At 37.4% G+C, this 21,411-nt stretch overlaps 1 protein-coding gene across 1 annotated transcript; it reads right to left on the bottom strand.

Moving 5' to 3' along the window:
* Positions 1-2,237: 2,237 nt before the first annotated feature.
* On the bottom strand, positions 2,238-20,949 carry LOC134799414 (uncharacterized). The gene is made up of 12 exons (XM_063771812.1): positions 20,757-20,949; positions 20,319-20,445; positions 19,457-20,244; positions 10,027-10,242; positions 9,326-9,492; positions 7,662-7,777; positions 6,729-6,978; positions 5,707-5,848; positions 5,219-5,329; positions 4,448-4,546; positions 3,429-3,550; positions 2,238-2,633 (listed from the first exon to the last, which is right to left on the bottom strand). The coding sequence occupies exons 2-12, from the start codon at positions 20,348-20,350 to the stop codon at positions 2,580-2,582; spliced, it is 2,097 nt and encodes a 698-aa protein (XP_063627882.1). The 5' UTR covers positions 20,351-20,445; positions 20,757-20,949; the 3' UTR covers positions 2,238-2,579.
* Positions 20,950-21,411: the final 462 nt, after the last annotated feature.

Here is a 21,411-nt window from a genome sequence, read left to right as displayed (position 1 = left end):
TCGAGATAAACCTCCAAAACACTTGTAATTTTCAATTTCGATACTACTTGCGTTTACCTAATAGTACCTAAAGGAAAACACCAAGACGCGTAAAGCAGTGGAACTATTGTAGCCTCAAATTGACAGCTCAAGTAGATGACGCAGTGCAACCCGATAATTATGCAGGAACCGTTCATGCGCTATCGTTTCATAATAGGGAAATATTACGCAAAACTCTGCCTGTAGAGGGCGTCACTTGCTCAATCACATGGCCGACCATGAAACACGACAATCGAAAGTTCGGTTTCTGCCTCTCTATCACTCTTGCCTATTCGATCGATAGAGAGGCAGATAACGAAATTTCGATTTTCGCGTTTCGCAGTAGCCACTTGTAAACAAATCGCCTTGATGCATCAATGTCATAGTGATAACTTGTCAAAAAACGGTTTAAGGCCTAGTATGTATAAGTTACTCTATGGTTTACTAAATAAATTAGTGCTGCACTCTGGCGGCAGAACATGGCAGTAATACTCCCTATTCAAAAACGAAAAAACATGGTGCCTCCTACTTTAACAACCACATTTGCGGTTACATTTTATTAACTACTTTAGGTTCTTAATATTTTCCCCAGTTTATGCTAGTATTGAAAATCTTGCTACCATACTCGTCTAACCACGACTTAACCTGTAACAACACATATTCTACGTAGTAACAATTCTCCTAAGCTAATTACGATACATTGGAAGGGTTACGCCCTAGCTATATAAATGTATTGGTGTTTCATTTGTACATGCATGCTATCTCATTTATATTGTAAAGACTGAAGACACTATGGTTGTATTTTGTCATATACGGCTACCATGAGTTAGCATTTGACATTTACGCTAGCGACTGCGTGAACTCGATCGCACCAAGCGAGATGGACTGCGATCGAGTTCACGCAGTCGTTAGCGTAAACGCCAAATGTCAACTCATGGTAGCCGTACTTATAACCTAATGTACAATATTTGTCACAGAATGTCATGTCGTTGAAACTCTTTTTCATAAAAATAATGTCGCTGTATCAAGAGTTTAAACTATAAAATTAAATACGTACATTATATTGTACACTAGGCATTATAAGGACATTACAATGGGTAAAACAGGGTCTGTTTTTGGGACTTGTTAAACTTCATCTTTTGACCTTTAGAGTTAGCGCATAATATAAGGACCCGTACGCCGTCTAATTAGCTATCAAATTCGAAGCACGAATACTAGTTAATACAATCAATGAGACTTAATTTAGCGAAAAGGATTCAATGAGAATGTTCATATTATATTGAAAGATTTTTGTGGTTTGGTGCCTTTTCCCTAAAATACGACCAATAAATCTTTGCACTTAATGACCGTACTTTCACAATCATGTTGATTTTGTAAAGCTGTGATGCCAAAATCAAACAACACGGTTCAGGTCTACCCGAATCAAACACAAAAACAAAGGTATCAAACGCCTCCAAAACAGACCCTAAAAACCTTAGTAACATTTGAATGAGCAACATTTTACAAAGATTCTTACCATTCGAAGCGAAAACTTTACATATTTAGCAAGGAAGCTTCTGTCACTGTCTCAAAATCATTTTCGATTAGCCACGCAACGCACCGCTGTGTTCTGTGTCAATGTATAAAGGCAAAATTTTATTGAACCACATTACAGATGTAGTGCATAATTGTTTTCCGTTTTATTTTCTCGGAAACGTTCGTATTTGTCATGCTAGTTCAGTCAATGTCAGTACTTTTTGTACCGAGACTGACTCAAATAGCAAGACACGTTCGTAAGTTTCCGTGTAAATACGATGGAAAATAATTATGCACTACATCTATACACTATGTTATAATTATCAACGTAATGGGAATAGAACAAAAGTCGAAATCTCTAGAACAATCCTGAAATTTGATACATTTTTATGTCGAGACCATCTGACGCTTGGGGAACTTGAGGAACCGCCACCATCTTGGAATAAGTTTTTCATCATTTAGAAATTCGCATTTTTACTTTATTTCCAATAGTAGACTACATCTATCTAATACCTTTAAACCAGCAATTCTTTGTTTATTTATATATATATATTTCGGGGATCTCGGAAACGGTTCTAACGATATCGATGAAATTTGCTATATGGGAGTTTTCGGGGGCGAAAAATCGATCTAGCTAGGTGTTATCTCTGGGAACACGCACATTTTTGAGCAAAAAATATATTTTCCGAGCAAGCTCGGTCTCTCAGATATTTGATGTTAAAAAGTCAATGTTTAATTTTAAACGGCGGGTAATAATCATTTCTTATTTCTAAGTGAGAAAATGAGGTCACTATTTTAGCGTACGTTGCGCAGCCAATCAAAAACAGATCTCAAGTGTCAAATTTATAGACCACCAAGTTATTTACCATTAGCTACGGACCCCAAACCCAAACTAATATCACGTACACGGCACTCCACAATCCATTCTATACACAAACATACAAAACTTAAAGCATGAAGAAATTAATTTCAACTCTTTGAGACTAAGAATTTGTTCCTATTGTAGTACATAGTATATTTTAGCTTAACATAGTTATATTAGTGTGTTATGAGGGCGCGCTCGAGGACATCTCCATTGCCACTGATGCTGGCACTTGCATCTGGAAATCGTTCAAATACGGTGATAATAGGAAAAAAACCGGACAAGTGCGAGTCGGACTCGCGAACGAAGGGTTCCGTACCATTACGCAATAAACGACAAAAGCAAATCACGTTTGTTTTAAGGGAGCCCCACTTAAATATTTATTTTATTCTGTTTTTAGTATTAGTTGTTATAGCGGTAACAGAAATACATCATCTGTGAAAATTTCAACTGTCTAGCTATCACGGTTCTCGAGTTACAGCCTGATGACAGACAGACAGACGGACGGACTGCGAAGTCTTAGTAATAGGGACCCTTTTTAAGTTTTTACCCTTTGGGTACGGAACCCTAAAAATATACACGATCTACTGGACCTTATGATCCGACATCGTATTATTTGCAGCATTTTCTTATGGTCCAATGTGATGTGCATTACAATATACAGTGAGCTGAAAAAGTACATGACCATTATATAAATGAATTCCATCCATAACGTGTCCATGAAAATTTGCAGCTTGCTTTACATTTATTTATTGAATAAATTAAATTAAATCCAATTTAACATGCAATAAAGAATATATTTGCATTTGTTTAGTTCAAATTCAGTAGGTTTTTTCTTACATGGTGGGCCGCTAGAGGATAACTCGGCCTTTATAAACGAATTCTGTTTTAAATAAGGACAAAATTACATAAAAATGGTTTTAAAAACTACGAGAGCATGTGTTTAAACTGATTTCAAGTTATCACGACCACAGTACTGTTCAAACGCCACACACTTCACATGGCGACCCGACCAGTACCGTACTCAGCTTACCTTAGGCTTGGGCTGGTGCGGCGAGTGCTGGAACACGTCCCCGATGCTGTCCAGCGCGCGCTCGTCCAGCACGGCCTCCAGCGCCGCGGCCAGCTCGGAACTCTCCGCGAATGACGAACCACCTATGTCAAAATAAAAAAATATATAATATTTTTTTCTGGAAAGTGTATGTTTCAGACCTATTTTAGAAGCCATTTTTTTCTTAATTTTTCGTACTTGACCGTCTCTTTCTAACTGCAGGGAAACCTTTAAAGTACCTGTAACATTTATAGACGGGTCTATCGCGAATTCATTTCCCCGCATGAGTGTCAAGTCAAGTGCCAAAATGAGTGTGACGTCAGAACATCCAGTTTCAGGCCTTTGATATATACACCGTGTTTTTATTGAATTCCGTTAACTTCGGGGTATGGTTAAGTACGTTTAAGAAAACTAAATGGCATAGTTAATTTACAAAAAAAAATTTTTTTTGCTTTAAAAAAAAAATAAGTTTTAAAGTAATTATAGTCGCACCAATAAAAGTCTGCAGCGGATTTGATAGCCCACGCTGTGTAAGTGTTATTTATACGTCATAATTTCATAAGAAGTTTGACGTTTAAAATGACACTTCCACTGCGTGGGCTATCAAAATCGCTGCAGACTTTTTACGGTCTAACTCTAAATGTAGCATATAGCGTTGTTGTAACACGGGCATTACATTTAACTCAACCAAACAATTGAAATCTGTGACATATCAATGTCATTTCGAACATTGATCGACCGAGATTGTACTTAAGTTTAGTAGCAAATGTATGAACTCATTCTAAATACTAATCAATATGTAAACCGGCCTTAAGGCAAGTGTACACGCTTGTAGAGGCCTTATAGGAAAAAAATAAATTATTGATTATCTCCGAAATGGAGTTAATTAGAATATCGGTGTCTTTGAGAAAGTTACTTGATTTAAGCTCAGGAATGCACCCTGAAATTAACGAAAAAAAAAACTCGGTGTATAACGTAACACTACCGGGCGTTGTACAAACCTTGATTGAAGAATTCCGTGAACGCCTCATCAGGGATCTGGCTTAGTACGGCCGGGTCCAGAATATCGTCGGGGGGCACTTGGCCCACTTCGCCCACTTCTGAAAAACAAACACCTACTTTTAATCTCACTTGATCGGAAGATTTTTCAGATTAAAAAAGCTACCGTAAGACTTATAACGACAATTTTCCATTATATTATTCAAGCATCAGAAGATGCTAAGAAGTTGAAATTCAAAATGATTTGAATAAATAATAATTTTAGCATTTAAGTACTTTATATTGATATCAGCTGACGAAATCAATACTTTTTCTGTTCTGCGGCCGGAAAGCGTCAACTTTCGGCCCGCTTTGCTAAACGAAGTTGCCGTTATTCGGCTCCGTCGAACAGAAAAATAGTATACACATCTCGGCCCTCTGTTATTAATAAATTCGGAATACAGATGTAGTGCATAATTATTTTCCATCGTATTTTCACGGAAAAATACGAACTCATACGGAGTCAGTCTCGTTACAAATAGTACTGAGGTGGACTGAAATAGAATGACAAATAAGAACGTTTCCGAGAAAATCCGATGGAAAACAATAATGCACTACATCTGTAATACCCTAATACCATGAGGCCCACTTGCACCATTCCACTAACCCGGGGTTAACTGGTTAAACCTGGAGTTATCATGGTTACCAGTACAATTTGACACTGAGTTAACGGTTTAACCGCTTACCCCCGGGTTAGTGGGATGGTGCAAGTGGGACTGAGAGTGAGACCTTACCAAGTTCGTGCGAGTTGCTGGCCGAGACGATGAATTCGTTTTCGCTGAGCGCGCCCATGCCGGTATCTTCCGAGCTGTCGTATGCCGACGAATTCGAGCACACGTTGATTTCTAGACAAATATGGTACTATTAATATAAATACACGCGATGGTATAGTATGAATCGGGCTCGGACCCTAATCTGTTAAACAAAAGGTATTGCATGAATAATTTTGAGGTAGACATCACATTTTCAAACCATCCACCTACACATATGTTAATTATTGTCAATAGTCCGACATGTAAAAATCACAATATCCACGCACACATCCGAAGAAGGTAAAATGTGATGTCTACCCCAAACTTTTTCATACTCTGAACGCTAGCCGTCATCTAGCATCAGTTAACGATCACGACATTTGAAACCTGTGTCAAAACGTCGATAAATAAAGGTAATAGAATAAATACGCGATAATATGTGTTCAAAACGCGAAAGTTTTAGATGTTACCTGAGAGAGATTGGTTGGGCGCGGGCACGGGCCGCTTGGGCAGGCGCCGCCGGCGCTTGGCGCGGCGCGGCGTGGGCGGCGGCACGCGCTTCCGGACGAGCTTCTTCGGCTTGCTGTCGCGGCTCAGCTTATCGTAGTTGTCCTATAAGGAATACACGAGATTTTGTATATACAATACATAGCGGGAATGTCGGCTGCTTACACCTTGCTTCCCCCTCAAACACTGCCGCACAAGACGCATATAAATGTTGTTCCGGCGCCAAAGTAACGTGTGATAAGCAGTGACGCCCGCAAGAGTCGGAGTCACTTTAAGAGCGATTCCCGATAGAGTTCATGAAAGAGAAAGAAGTAGTACTTACCCGCTTCCACGCATGTTCAGCACAGAGCGGCGTCTGATCTTGAAGCGGCAATATCGGCTGCTTGCATCTCGCTCGCCCCGCAAATACCGCCGCACAAGACATACAATCTTTGTTCGGGCGCCCAAGTAACGTGTGATAAGCAGTGACGCCCGCAAGCGTCGGAGTCTAAGAACGATTCCTAATGGAGTTCATAAAGAGAGAGAAGTAATACTTACTCGCTTCCACGCATGTACAGCACAGAGCGGCGTCTGCTCTTGAAGCGGCAATATTGGCAGCTTGCATCTCGCTCCCCCCGCGAACATCGCCGCACAAGACGCATGTATACAATCGTTGCTCGGGCGCCAAAGTAACGTGTGATAAGCAGTGACGCCCGCAAGAGTCGGAGTCACTTTAAGAGCGATTCCCGATAGAGTTCATGAAAGAGAAAGAAGTAGTACTTACCCGCTTCCACGCATGTTTAGCACAGAGCGGCGTCTGCTCTTGAAACGGCAATATCGGCTGCTTGCATCTCGCTCCCCCCGCGAACACCGCCGCACAAGACGCATACAATCTTTGCTCGGACGCCAAAGTAACGTGCGATAGACAATAACGCCCGCAAGTGCCTCAGTCGCTATTAGAACATTTCCCGATAGAAATTATGAATGAAAGAGAAGTAATACTTACTCGCTTCCACGCATGTTCAGCACAGAGCGGCGTCTGCTCTTGAAGCGGCAATATCGGCTGTTTGCATCTCGCTCCCCCCGCGAACACCGCCGCACAAGACGCATACAATCTTTGTTCGGGCGCCAAAGTAACGTGCGATAGACAATAACGCCCGCACGGCAGGCGCGGGGCGTTGCAACCGTCCTCGGAGCAGGCGGCACCGAGGCACGGTTTTAGGGAGCCACTCTCGCCACCAGACCAGCCGACTTCTCTGTGAACGTTACAGTAAATGTTAACATAATATTTCATTAACTTATCTAACTATTAGTAATCTTTATGAAGATATTTTTTTTGCTAAAAATTTCGTTTTCGATACAAGCTTTTATGGATACTACGTCATGTTGTATTTTTTCGAGGTTGCGTTGTTTTACAACATTGTTCCAATGGCTGCCTTCGGTCCCCATCATCAGATCAGCTCAATATAATCATAATATTGCATTGCCTCAGCTTTTACATAAATGTGCCAAATTAGAGCTCAAGTAATTACCTATACCAAGTGATTGAAAATAGGTTTCCAAAAATGAAAAGAAAACTTTCATAGTTATATGAGCATTGCAAGTTAAATAAACGCTTGTAAAAGATAACAGTAAATATACAGGCCGCGTAGCCAACATGCCAATTGCTTACGCTCCGTAGCTATCGAAACGCAACTGTCACTGTCGCACTAATATGGAAGAGTAATAGACACAAAGCGTTGCGTTGTCGAAGCGATAGCGATTGTCACCTTGGCTAGGCCGGCAGCTCTTACTCGAATCGAAGGGGAATATATCAAGATAGCAAGAAAGACAAACATAGGTATAATATACATACCTACATTACCTACTCGACCAATATTTAAAACAACCTGCCTTCTGAGACAGTCGAGTGACAAAATCCTTAGAGATGGACATTAACCTGAGTCTTCGCCGTTCCCGCGAAGACAGGACCTCGGGCATGCCGCGCATCGCCAGCAAATGGTTCACCACCTGAGTCGGAAGGCGGCACGATGAGCCTTGCCCGTTGAGTTGTTTCTGTAATAGCACAGAATAAATAATAGTACTAGGTACAGAAGAGTCACTCTCTAACAAAACGCGTCTGTTACGATCAGGACAGATATGGCCGCTAGGTGGCGATAGCGTCACGCGCGGCTTATGGCAAGCCACCAAAATTGGTGTGGAACGGATGTACTTGTAGCTACCTGTTGCAAAGCGACGAAATCGCGGAGTGAGCCACGCCTGGTAATAGTACATTATGATACAAGTATGCTATCACAGCAAACACTGGAGATTTTGTAAACTAAAAAGATGCAGATTTTATTTGCAACTCTACTCAAAAAATTCTAAAGCCATTTTCCCAATTTTCAGCACTTACTCAAGCTCTATTAATACTCTGACTTCACTACCTACTTCAAATTCAAATGAATCATAACCTATACCGCAATACCCAATTTTTTAAATGTTTCCCGAATAAACATTATATTTTTTAAACTCAACCAAAACTCCATCACCATAAGACTCAAAATCGGAATACTACAGGAATACTATAATAATTCCAATGAATTGAATCATAATTCGACTTATTAGGACTACAATTGTATAAGTCATCGAAATGTTTACAAACATTATTGCGATAAATATTGATAAGAGAACAGTGGGCAGTACGTCAGTACAAAGGCTATGTTATCATGAATGATTGACCTTAGTAGAAATCAGCTGTTCTATTGAGAATAGCATAAATGCAATTTTATAACTTAGGTACTGAGATTAAGGTGCAAAATTGAATAAGTTTAATAATGGATTATTGCGATGAGCCATATGTGCAATTTTGTAACTTATATACTGAGTTTAAGGTGCAAAATTGAATAAGTTTAATAACGGGTTATTGCGATTGTTATGCTAAGCTTGGTAGTGTTTGGGTGCTGATAATAATCACGTGCTGGTCTAATCGTTTTCCGTCAATGGTTTATCTTAAATCAGCCTCACATTTGTTTAAAGACTGTTATTCCCACTATCGATTGAATCGAATTTACTGTATGTTTTTTTTTTAATTCCAATTCGCATTGGGCTAGCGTGGGGACTATAATATAGCCTAAGCCCTCTCGCGCATGAGAGGTGGCCTGTCCCCAGCAGTGGGACGTATATAGGCTGAATTTTTTTATTTAAGTATTTTAAAGTGTCAATGTTTTTAGCGTCTTTAGAATTCATGAGTTCGCGAATTGCTATTAATTAATCTGTATTTATTTCTGTCTACGGCTACTCTCACGTGAAGGGTTATATTTGTTTAGTAGTGTTTATGTGTGTATCCTTAATCCTAATGTGTGCCACATGGGGTCAAAACCATTGAACGATGTTAATCAAAGTGTCAATACAGTCAAATAAATGCTACTTATTAAAAAAAGTTTATGTGAAAAAATCCGTTTAAAAAAAATGTTATCATATTTTTACGTATTACCTACCACATAAGTAGTCATTCATTTTCTTTCGTACCCTCGCCCACACTGTTAACTGTACATCGGCGGCATATGCCCTTTGTAATAAGGTCCACCGATGTACAGTTAGGAGTGTTGTGTTTGTACGTACCTTGATGATGGCAGCAAGTGATTTGTGCTCCCGATAATCCCTCGCTAGGCGTAGAGAGGTGTCCGCTCTGACGACGTGCCGTCTTAACGCTGCCCTGCGGAGCGCTAAGCGAGCCCCTCGGGACTCTGCCGCGCTTTCTTCTACGCAGACGGGGCCGGTGCCTAATTCTAAAAAATATTACGAATATTGTTAATAGTCCGATACATAGGGAGACTGTCTAAAAAATTTCGAATTCAAACCGTATTAGGTTACTATTTACAAAAAAACCGGTATCGTCTTGGGTCGTCCCATTCGTTTTTCGTCAAGTTCTTAAATTAGTCCTATTCTGCTTTCGCCACTCATTCTACATTCGTCACAATCGTCGGTGGCTTTCAATGTAGAATGAGTGACGAAAGCAGAATATGACTAATTTAAGAACTTGAAAAACGAATGGGACGACCCAAGACGATACCAAAAAACCGACCAAGTGCGAGTCGGACTCGCGCACGAAACCCTTCGTACCATCACGCATTCGCCCTTCTTTTATTCTGTTTTTAGTATTTGTTGTTATAGCGCCAACAGAAATACATCATCTGTGAAAATTTCAACTGTCTAGCTATCACGGTTCTTAAGATACAGCCTGGTGACAGACAGACGGACAGCGGAGTCTTAGTAATAGGGTCCCGTTTTTACCCTTTGGGTACCGAAAGCTAAAAACTTACCAAACTCAGGTATATTATCATCATCACTGCTACTGCTTTCCAACTGCCGGAATCCCGGTTGTCTATCGTCAAGGGGCCCACAGTCAAATAAGCTGTCCCCAGGGGCGTGCCAGGCCCGGTTCGGTACGGGTACGGCGCGAGGTGTGGGTATCCGCTGCAAGGCCTCGTGGACCGCCGGCCCGCGGCCTCGCCGGACCTTGCTTTGGGACGACTTGGCTGGAAAATAATTGTTAACTTGCAGAAACAGTACTAATAGCTACACTTAAATATCAGTGGACTTTGTCCTTGAAATAGGGTTTACGAATTGTTGAAAACATCTGAACTCTGTTGTAAGTCACATAAAAGGCAGAGTTACGTGTACGGTCAGCCAAGAAAGTGGCTTACCACTTTTCGACTCTATCAACCAGACAATAGTACCTTTAACTTAGACAAATCAGTACCAAGATGTGCAAAATAGTCCAAAATATTGTAGCCCAAGTTTTGACACCTGCGGGCTCAGCACAGTTCCATTTTTATCGACTATCACTATGCGCGTCCCTTTCGCACTTACATACTTGTTAGAACGTGACAGGCATGGTGACAAGGGATAAAAACGCGACCGTGCTACGCCGCCTGAAATATCCCAAGTAGCATGGAAGTGTCGGCAACATCAATATAGCAGCCAATTGAGAACTTAGAGTGATTTAAGGGACGTATAAGAGTGTCAGAAAAGATTTAAGCTGTATAAAAGGTACTTTACAGACATTATACAGCTCAAGCTGTATAAAATCATTATAAAGGTTTCTGCGGAAGCATGGGGTGCTTTATCAGAATATAAAAAATCTACTATAAAACTAAAAGTGTTTTGAGAGACTACAAGCTAATTCTATCGTAAAAGCTGTATACAGGCTGTATTGTAGTAACACTTGGCACTTTTAGCTGTACAAAAGTATCTGTCAACTCCGTTTTAAAACATTAAGTGTTGTGAAACACTACAAGCTAATTTTATCGTAAAAGCTGTATACAGGCTGTATTGTAGTATCACTTGGCACTTGTAGCTGTACAAATGTATCTGTCAACCCCGTTTTAAAGCTATTTCTTATGGCGTAATCTTACTCTCCTATAAGAATAGTAGTTGTATAACTTCTATCTGTAAGGGTATTATAAAACCAAATGAATAAATGGCAGCTATAGTACAGCTTTTTTCTGTATTACTGATAGAGTCGCTTATAACGATCTTTTGGCGTAATTTTACACTCGTATAAGTATAGTAGTGTAATGATTTCTGAAAATAAGTGTATTATAAAACTAAAGGAATATATGACAGTTACAGTACAGGTTTTTTATTTGTTATACGGATTTCTAAAGAGAATTATAACTTATGTACGGAGAACCGAAATACAGCCAAACGAATACAAATATTCTATTATAAAGCTGTTTTAATTACAAAAGCTGTAAAAGACACTCCATTTATTACACAGCACAGCTACTAAGATTATAATGCTCTCCAACTATCCTGTAGGCTGTTTAAAAATTGTCGCCATTTTACAATAAAAAAAAAACGTATTTGTAAATATAATTAAAGAAATACTTGCAAATATTTAGCAGACTAACGCCGTGTTATGATTACCAGCTAAAATAAAATGTTTAGCCTTAGAATTAATATTTATAAATATTTTTGATACTCTAACCTTAAAAACAAACAGTAACTTTAGCGATTTTTGATATTTTCCTTATGGTTTCTCTTTGTTATTTTGCAGGCGCGTAAATATTTTGCCAGAAAAGATACACAGGTTCACAATAAATAATAATCCGCACTTACCAATAATGTAATATTCCATTCAAGTCCTGTATAATATTTACTTTTACTTTTACCATCCACTATACTTAACACTATATTGTCGCCATTACCTACTATATTATGAATGAACAAGATTAAGACATTTTAGTTTCTTAAATGATTATTATTCTCTTGTAATTCTTTCTTATAACTCATTTAAAACTTATATTCTTATTTCGTACTTATAAGAGATTATCTGTAGTGTTAAGGTTTCCTGTTACACCGAAATATAGCTGTAATGCAGCTATTATGCAGCTTATGTATTGCTTATACAGCTACTCTACAGCTCTAATAACGCCAAAGGCTGTATAATTTGGGCCCTTTTTTTACTTATAAGGGCTGTATAAGCGCTTATACAGCCTTTGTACAGCCTAACTGTACAGCTTATAGTATACAAATAAACTTTAATACAGCTTATATACAGCTTGCAATGCTACTTGGGATGTAGGTACGATGTCATACATTTTTTTCTGTCTACTTTACGTTGTTAAAAGCGTTTAATAACTATAGTTACCGCATACTTTATGGAGCCAAATAGGGTCATCTACTTCAGCTGTCAATACTGCGGCTACAATATTTTACAAAATTAACGCGTCTTAATATTCAATCAAACTTAACTAAACTATGTTCACCTGTTACACTAAAAAAGGTCAATGAACTACAGTTTGCAAATAATATTCAGCATTCATTTGTTCAAGGATTCGTGTGAGAAACGACCTGGGTCATTCACCTGTCACTCAACTGTGTAATGTATGGTTAGAATGAAAATACAAACATTTCCGGACTTGAAAAAACCGGCCAAGTGCGAGTCGGACTCGCGCACGAAGAGTTCCGTACCATTACGCAAAATACGGCAAAAAATACACGTTTGTTGTATGGGAGCCCCACTAATATTTATTTTGTTTTGTTTTTAGTATTTGTTGTTATAGCGGCAACACAAATACGGTTTATGAGTTACAGCCCGGTGACAGACAGACAGACGGACAGACAGAGAGACAGACGGACAGACGGAGTCTTAGTAATAGGGTTCCGTTTTTACCCTTTGGGTAAGGGTACGGAACCCTAAAAACTATGTATAGTCATTAAGCGCGTGTCAGATTTGCGGGGCGAGTGTTTCGTTGCGTTTTCGGCATTTTAATTAACGGAAGGCAACTTTATTTAAACAATGGAGTAACTAATTGACAGTACAGTGGGTTATAGGAATAATAGATTCTAACGTCTTTACTATAGTTTCTATTCCGCTATCTGTTAAGAGCCAACAGGAGTGGTCATTCCTCCATACAAACGTAGTCCTCGTTTTCCTCCGTGGTTTTTGAAGCTAGAGCAATGATTTTTTCAACACAGATTAATATTGTCAATATCTGTGTCGGACCGTTTTGCTTTTTTTGATATTTTTGTTTTTTAAGGCGCTAGAGCCCTTCAAAAACGGCCAAAATGGCCTAATAGACTATGCCGCAATGAGAGGCGTGGTATTCAAAACTGATATCAATTAGCCAAAAAAGCAAAACGGTCCGACACAGATAATTTCATAATCATTTAGATTTCCAAATTTGGTTACGATTGGTTAAGTTTTGGGGGAGGAAAAAGAGGACTACGAAACCTCGATTTTTGTCATTTTTACGCAGGATTTTTCGCCTCAGCTGCAGTTGTCCCTATCGCACTAATTTTAGGGGCGGAGTCAAGTTTCTAAATACGTACACAGCCAGAAAAGTGATGGGCAATAGTCGACATTTAATGTCGATAATCTAGTGATGTAAGAAGTTATCGATAAACCGTCTTGTGTGAAAATATCTAGATCCTAAGATACAAGGGGTTTTGGGTTGAGAGTAGGGAACACATTTTTGTAGTTATGATATACAATCTATTATGAACGATTCTAATATTTCAAATTAGAAATCAAAATCAAAAATATTTTATTGCATGGTTAAAATGTGTTAACAAAATTTTTAGGTACCTACAGGCACGCTTCGTAATTGTCGAGCAATTTAGGGTCCTAGCTGAATTGGTTGTTCCATACTTACTCGTGCTCTATGGAATGTCCAATTTAGCTAGAACCCTAAATGGCTCAACAATCACGGAGCGTGACAGTACAAATGATTCATGTTCTGTATATCCTGCCCTACAATGGCGTTAATATTTGGTTGTCATGTCTATACTTCGTTTTTAAGCATTATTGAAAAAAAAAATAGTAAATACTAATATTAACCACTAAGTACATAACTATTACAACAAAAGCTAAATAATTATACGATTGCATGCTTAAAAAAGACACGTCACCTTCACTCTAATGCTAAACAAACGAAGAATAAGAACTAACAGCGATAAGACCGCCTGTTGCTACCTTTATCTACATTGTAAATCGGTTTTAGGGTTCCGTACCCAAAGGGTAAAACACGGGACCCTATTACTAAGATTCCGCTGTCCGTCCGTCCGTCTGTCACCAGGCTGTATCTCACGAACCGTGATAGCTAGACAGTTGAAATTTTCCCAGATGATTTATTTCTGTTGCCGCTATAACAACAAATACTAAAAACAGGATAAAATCATGGTCTTCCATTCCCAGAGTGACACGCGATTACGTCACAATAACATTGCCACTTTATTTCAACATAACATGTTACATGGGTACATTATACCTATGGTTAATAAGTTAAAATATTTCTTTATAATTTTATAATTTTCATTTATATGTATTTTAGCTTAAATTTTACAATAACACGTCATTTTTAATTACTCGTTAGCAATATCTTCCGATTCACGAAAGAAATTTCAGACTTTCGGGTAATTCTGTTTATACTACTGGCAACACAGGATAGCGCTGGGCACATTTGACAATTCGGATCTAGATAACTTCATGCCCTGACCGTCATCCTTGTCGAACGCGTGTTAATTGTTATTTCCTTCTCGCTCAGTGTCAGCAGTCGCAGTGTTTTCCAAACTTTTCACGTCGTAAGCTTGGTAATTAATGTGTAACTGTGAATTAGTTTTTTAAACGTTTGTCTTGTATAGATAAATAAAGTTTAATTTAATACATTCGATTTGTTTTATTTTACTATGTTTCTACATGAATAACTTAAAATTAATGCCGTTAAAATAATTTTCACCGTTGGTTAAAATTCTCCCACATTTCAAAGTTTGAGAACCTGTAAACAGCATGATGACGTAGGCGCGTGTCAGTTAGGTCATACGCGAATCTCGGAATGGAGTACCAGGCGGAGTATATTATTATACCATGGATAAAATAAAAAATTTAGTGGGGCCTCCCATACAACAAACGTGATTTTTGACCGAAGTTAAGCAACGTCGGGCGGGGTCAGTACTTGGATGGGTGACCGTTTTTATAAATAATGGTACGGAACCCTTCGTGTGCGAGTCCGACTTGCACTTCGCCGGTTTTTTTTAAATTTGTTTTTATGTTTGTGGTGTAATAAAGAATATTTTAGAGTCAGACCAAGAAAAGTCTACAGCAATTTTGATAGCACACGCAGTGCATGTGTTATTTATATGTCATAATTTCATAGAAGCGACGTTTGAAATAATACTTGCACTGCGTGTTCTATCAAAATCGCTATAGATTTTTCTTGGCCTAACTCTACTTTAAATTACAAAGTAAGGCCTAAATTATAAAATAAGGCCCATCAATGTTTTTTTTTTGTGTTTATTAAACTTGATATTTTGTCTATAGTATTAGCGGACATGGCCTCAAAATTTACACCCGCTTAAGAATCGGGCCTTATTTCGTGCATTATATACAATACTACCCATTTTTGTGTAGTCATTATTTATACTATAGAAGCATTGTTTGAGTAGCCAATTATTTAAACAGTATTTTTTTAAAGGGCAACGGTGGCAATATTTTAAGGTCTGGATAATAAGATACAGATATTAATAAGGATATCAATGTAAGTGAATGTTACCATGACTACCAAACAAACAAATGTGATAGAATTTGCCAGCTGGCATTGTAACATTCAGACAGTTACCTATGTACCTAATCTGAAATATGAATAAATTAGTAATATTTTAAACAGGAAAGTAAACCGAATTTTGGCCTTTTGCTGGACACAATCACAATAGTAATTTGTTTTACAAGAGGGCAAAGTTTATCGCCACCGGTTGATGCATTTGCAGCACCAATGGTAGAAAATGCAAGCTCATCATCAACTGCATAATCGACGTTTGATATGACTATTGAATCCGAGCTTTTTGATCATGAATCATGATAAAACAAAATTTTAGAAGGTCGCAGAATAGTGGATTTAAAATATTTATTTTCTGTGATCTCAAATATCAGGCACGATCATACAAATTGTACATTTTGCTGATCTTGCCTTTGTCATTGAAAGACGTAAGGGTTTACACAGAGAATATATATTTAAGTGTAATATGTGCAAAAAAAAGGAAACGATACACTCTGAAGACCCAAAAAGAAAATGTTAGTAAATACTGCTCCTCCCCATGGTTACTTGGTTCCTTATTCAACCTACCTGAAATTAAACGAGTAGGTTACTAAATTATATCATTTTACATTATAAAGTTAAATGTTTAGGTATCTCAATCACTTACTCACTGGTGGACATGGACGCAAAATTTTTGCCCATCTACTTATACTATCTTATAAAAAATGAAATTTTGAAAGTTAGCACGCTTAAAGTTCGTTTTTTTTGCATTAAGGTAACAGATTTTGACATGTCTTATTAAAAATTACCATTGAAAAATAAGTCATAGCAAATATGTTAGAATTATAAATCATATTAATCATATTAATGAGCAAGAGCACCCTAAACCGGCGAGCGTGTATGAGGAATGTTATGAATGTGAAGGAAGCGAAAGTGGTATGTCAGGATCGTAGCAAGTGGAAATCCGTGGTCTCTGCCTACCCCTCCGGGAAATAGGCGTGATTGTATGTATGTATGTATTAATCATATACTTTTTTATATTCTTTTGCTTTCATAAGTAATATAAACTAATTTTTGAAAGCGTTTTTTAATAATTATTAATAAAAATACACGTCATGATTGTTTACCTTCTTTCTAATGCTAAAAAATAACGAACTATAATAACCGGGCCTTATTTGGTACAGAACCTTGATTTGATAGGTACATCGGATATTCTGGGCCCCTGAGTTTGTTACGTAAAGGACAAAATGGTGACATGTGGTTAGAGCTGATACTGTTAAACTAGTGGTTCTGTGCGCTAAGTATAAAAAATAAGCTTCAGCGAACTCATTAAGCCTAGAAAAAACCCTACACCCTACTGCCACTTAAGTCAGTCTTGAGTCTTTGAATCAATTTCCGTAGTAGTACTACTACTACTAAGGTACTAGGAGGTAATAAGGCCTATAGTAGGTATAATAAGGCCTACCTGAAAAATAATGTTCTTACAACAGTGTAACCGTGTTAGTTATTTGAGTAACATATATGTAAAGTGATACAATTAAAAGCTAACAGCAAACCAGTACATAAATTATATCTTATGTACTTCTTATGAATTACACTCTTATAAAGGTTTCGGCTAATTACGCTTAATTACTTGAATAAAGGTAGATGAATTGCGTGCGGTCCAATAGGTAACCACAACTCACGGAGTCCAAAACAATAAGCTGATCAGCAAAGTCAAGTAAACAAAGCCAAGTCACAGTAGTAGAAAGATTATCGAGTTCCGTAAACGTAAGCCGGGTCAAAAAATTCAATCGCAACACAGTAAGTAATAAGTGAACGCCTCGTGGCAGTAACGCACGAAAAATAACATTGCAAATTGTCGGCAATGAGGCGCGCGCGGGTGCAAGCGTACGCATCTGTGTGCGTGCATTACACACACAAATACAGTCTCTCACGCCCCGTCAGAGCGACGGGTATATTCAGCTTGAAATCTCAAAATTGACTTTTAGCTCAGCTCCCGTTTCGTCTTAACGTACTGATCGATTTACGAGTAGATTATTGCATAAAGTCATAGTCTAATAAAACATGGTCTTCCATTCCCAGAGTGACACGGGGCTACGTCACAACAACATGGCCGCTATATATAGCGCTATCGCATATTATCATATAGCGCTGTCGCATGATGACGTAAGCCCGTGTCAGTTAGGTGACCTAGAAAAGACGGGAATGGAGTACCAGGCGGAGTATATTATTATACCATGCATAAAGTATAATTTACTAAACACTATTAAAAAATTAAATCGATAAAAAATATTAAGCAACTTTTGAGGGAAGGGAGCCCTTTGCTGCCGTGAATTTCGAGAACTTTATTAACTCCATAAATAAGACAGTGGTCTATTATTTGATAATTAGAAACCTTTTTTTTTGTTGATGGGCTAATTTGTTGGCCTTAATTTTGTTGTAATTTTTTTCCATCAGATTTCGATAAACTTTGGTGGATAGATAGAGTTCCCTATTTTGTACAATATAAGTTCACCGTTTGTCAGTTTGTCCTAAAAAATACTCGACTGAGTTAGGAAAAATGTGGTATTTTTGTAACTCAATGGAAAATTAGTCATTTTTTCCAGGATAAGTTGTGATTTCGTCACTATCCCGGGCCGAATAAAGAGCTCTTCCAACCAGTCTAATTTCATCCAAACCTAACGGAAAAAAGAATCTAACATCAACAAACTAAACATTGGCCCACACATATATATATAAAGTGAATGTAAACCTTGTAATAGATGACTAACTACTTCACAGTTATTGGATTTACATACTGGACTAAGAACTTAATTGGAAATACTTAAAAGCATTGATTATACCAATAAATCGAAATGGTGGTCTAACAACAGGTTTGTTAACAGTACTGCCATGACATATCAATTTAATGTCATTCTTAAGACTGTTGTTAGTCATTAATTACTAATTATACTACCTAGCCCGAGAAAATACGTTTTCCTGTTCTTTAGCAATACATTCTATGACTCTTCTCTTTCCGCACATACTCTATCTGATATTCCTAGATTTATATATGTACTTTTTTATTTTATTTTATTCATTAGGAGATCAAACAGTTATGAGACTAACATAGAAATTACAGTAGATACAGGAAGCCAATTATATATTATACAGGGTGTCCCTAGCCATTGGACAAAACCGAAAAGTACATATGCATTAGGGTATTTAAAATCAGTATACAAAGTATCATAACAATCGGTGTAGCGGTTATGAAGAAATTAACAAATTACGATTTTTTTACTTTGGAGCAACCTGTATGTGTTTAGTAGCTTCTGAGGTAATAAATAGTATGAAACCTTCTTCGACCATTTTGATTATCTTTTTTATTTATGACATTAATAAGATTCTGACTTTTGACAAATGTCATCATTGCCGCACATTTTCAAACAAATTCTCAAAAGCACTGCCAATGATTAATACAGTATGTTTCTTTTGTTGTCGATTATTGGAAATAACTTTAGTTTGATAATTTATTTTTTTATCTTTTGTTCTAATTAAAAAAATATTACCGTTAGAGCATTTCTAATCAGTAACCCTATGTGGGATTTCAGGGTTTGTCCAATGGCTAAGGTCATGCTGTATATAGGAACTCACAGGTAGTGACATAATACTAAACTAACAGGTACTAATTGTACTAAGGTTACGCTTAACTTACTTATAACCAACATACCTGATGGTGCTTTCTTCACTGAAGATGGTGGTGCTTTAGGTGGGGGTGCAGCAGGAGACTCAGTCTTTATAACAGCCGGGGCATTCTCAACCAGCCCCTGTTCCCTTTTAAAAACATCCAGAAATGTTTCCGACCCCGACAGTTTGGGATTTGACGAGGACTTACTATTATTAGTATTAACACTATTAATACTGACTTTCTTACATGAGGCTACATTATTAGATTGCCCCTTTGGGCTGTGTACACTTGGCCGTCTTGCTTCAACAGAGTTACTCCGACTGATTTCTTTTCCGAGGCTCGGATTCTTTGCTTTCTGAACTTTGGTATTAGCAGCCTTCACATCTTTGTAATTGGGAGTCATGGGATGCTTAGGCTCAGGCATGAAATGCCCATTAGGAACGATCTCAAGCTTGATCTCATCCCTGATGACCTCCCCGTTAGGAAGAGAGCCCTTAATCTGAAGATCAACCTCATTGTTCGGGCTGTCCAAGAACTTGGCCTTAACTTCTACATTATCAGGGAACATGAAATTATCATCTGTATGACTAACAGTTATTTCTCCGGCGATGATGTCGGAATCATGAAATGTGTAAAGCTCGTTGGGATCTATTTTAAATTTGGTTTGAAAGAAGTTTTCATTCAAGTGTGGTATGTAAGTCTGTTCATCGCCAGAGCTGTCTTGTATGAACATGTTAACATCTCCACAGTTCCCCGAGACACCCTCCACTGCCAACTTGTATTGAGTAGCGCAGCTTGCGTCCGATATATTTTGTGGAATGGCACTGAAACTATAACAAATGTAATGATTAAGTTTCTTTGAAAAGATAACACAACAGCACACTTATATAGCTATTTTACTTACCCCACATTTTCGGTAGTACTCAAAAAAGACATACTGTGTTCATTTTACAACTTATAGATACAAACAATGCTTATTTTATCTGCTAACAGGAAATGCCATTAAATAAACTTGGTCCCACTGCTTCATACTGCAATAATTATATATATTATGAGACAAATATAGGAGGCGTAGTTGATAACTATCACAAGTAGTATTAATAAATAACTTTGATGTATTTTCACTACTATTCATAAGGAAAAGAAATTCTTGTATAGTACTGACAATTACAATGACATCTGTCAAAATTAATACTTTTATTTGAGATTTTCTCCTTCTTTTCATGTATTAATAGCCAGTTTGAGGGAAAAATTAAGATATTAGGAGCGATTGGAAGTTAACATTCCATTGTTTTTTGTATTTTTACTTAAACAAATGCCGATAATGTGACTGGTTACTTACATTTTAATTATGACTATTTCAAGCACATATTGCTCATGGCGGGATTTATAACTACTTTGTTAACGAATTTCGTACACTAACCACTTAAATTTATGACAAAATTAAGCTTCTTTATACCAAAACAAATTAAAAACACACCTATTCAATAACATTAAATGAATGACAGATTACAGCAAATGGCAGCCAAAATGCGGCTGCGTTCATAATTAGCAATATATTTTTATTACGCCCAAATTTAATACTTAACTAAATTATTTTGGCTTTTTACATTATTTTCTGGCACTTTTATGATATATCACATCGTTTTTATATTTTAAATTAAATACTTTCTCTGAAGGTCATTTATCTAAAAAAAGGTCATTATTTATCCATTCTTCATTCATCTGCATTATCAAATGCGTTTTGACGGATATATACGGTAGTGCTACTATTTTTTATTTCATCAATTACATTGTATTCTAATAAAAACAAATTTTAAAAGGAAAGCTAAGAAAAATTTATAATAAAAAAAAAACAATATTATTTATACCGAACGCACCCGTTAGAACTAGTACTATTTCCCTTGTAATTAAAATCTACTTTTAAATATACAAAAAATACCACAAATTTAAAAAAAAACGTAATTAAATGAATATAAATATATTTTTTGGGATTA

Source organism: Cydia splendana, chromosome 18 (genome assembly GCF_910591565.1).
Source record: "Cydia splendana chromosome 18, ilCydSple1.2, whole genome shotgun sequence".
NCBI classification, from domain to species: domain Eukaryota; kingdom Metazoa; phylum Arthropoda; class Insecta; order Lepidoptera; family Tortricidae; genus Cydia; species Cydia splendana.
The sequence above is the reverse complement of the archived record's forward strand: the minus strand, read 5'-3'. Positions and strand labels throughout refer to the sequence as shown.

Excerpts from the sequence above, each read along its gene's own strand:
- LOC134799414 (XM_063771812.1), bottom strand. The coding sequence starts at position 20,350 with ATGTCTTTTTTGAGTACTACCGAAAATGTGGG. Across the intron at positions 6,979-7,661 it reads CGGGAACGGCGAAGACTCAG|AGAAGTCGGCTGGTCTGGTG; the intron begins GTTAATGTCCAT and ends TAACGTTCACAG. Across the intron at positions 4,547-5,218 it reads CAGCAACTCGCACGAACTTG|AAGTGGGCGAAGTGGGCCAA; the intron begins GTAAGGTCTCAC and ends TTTGTTTTTCAG.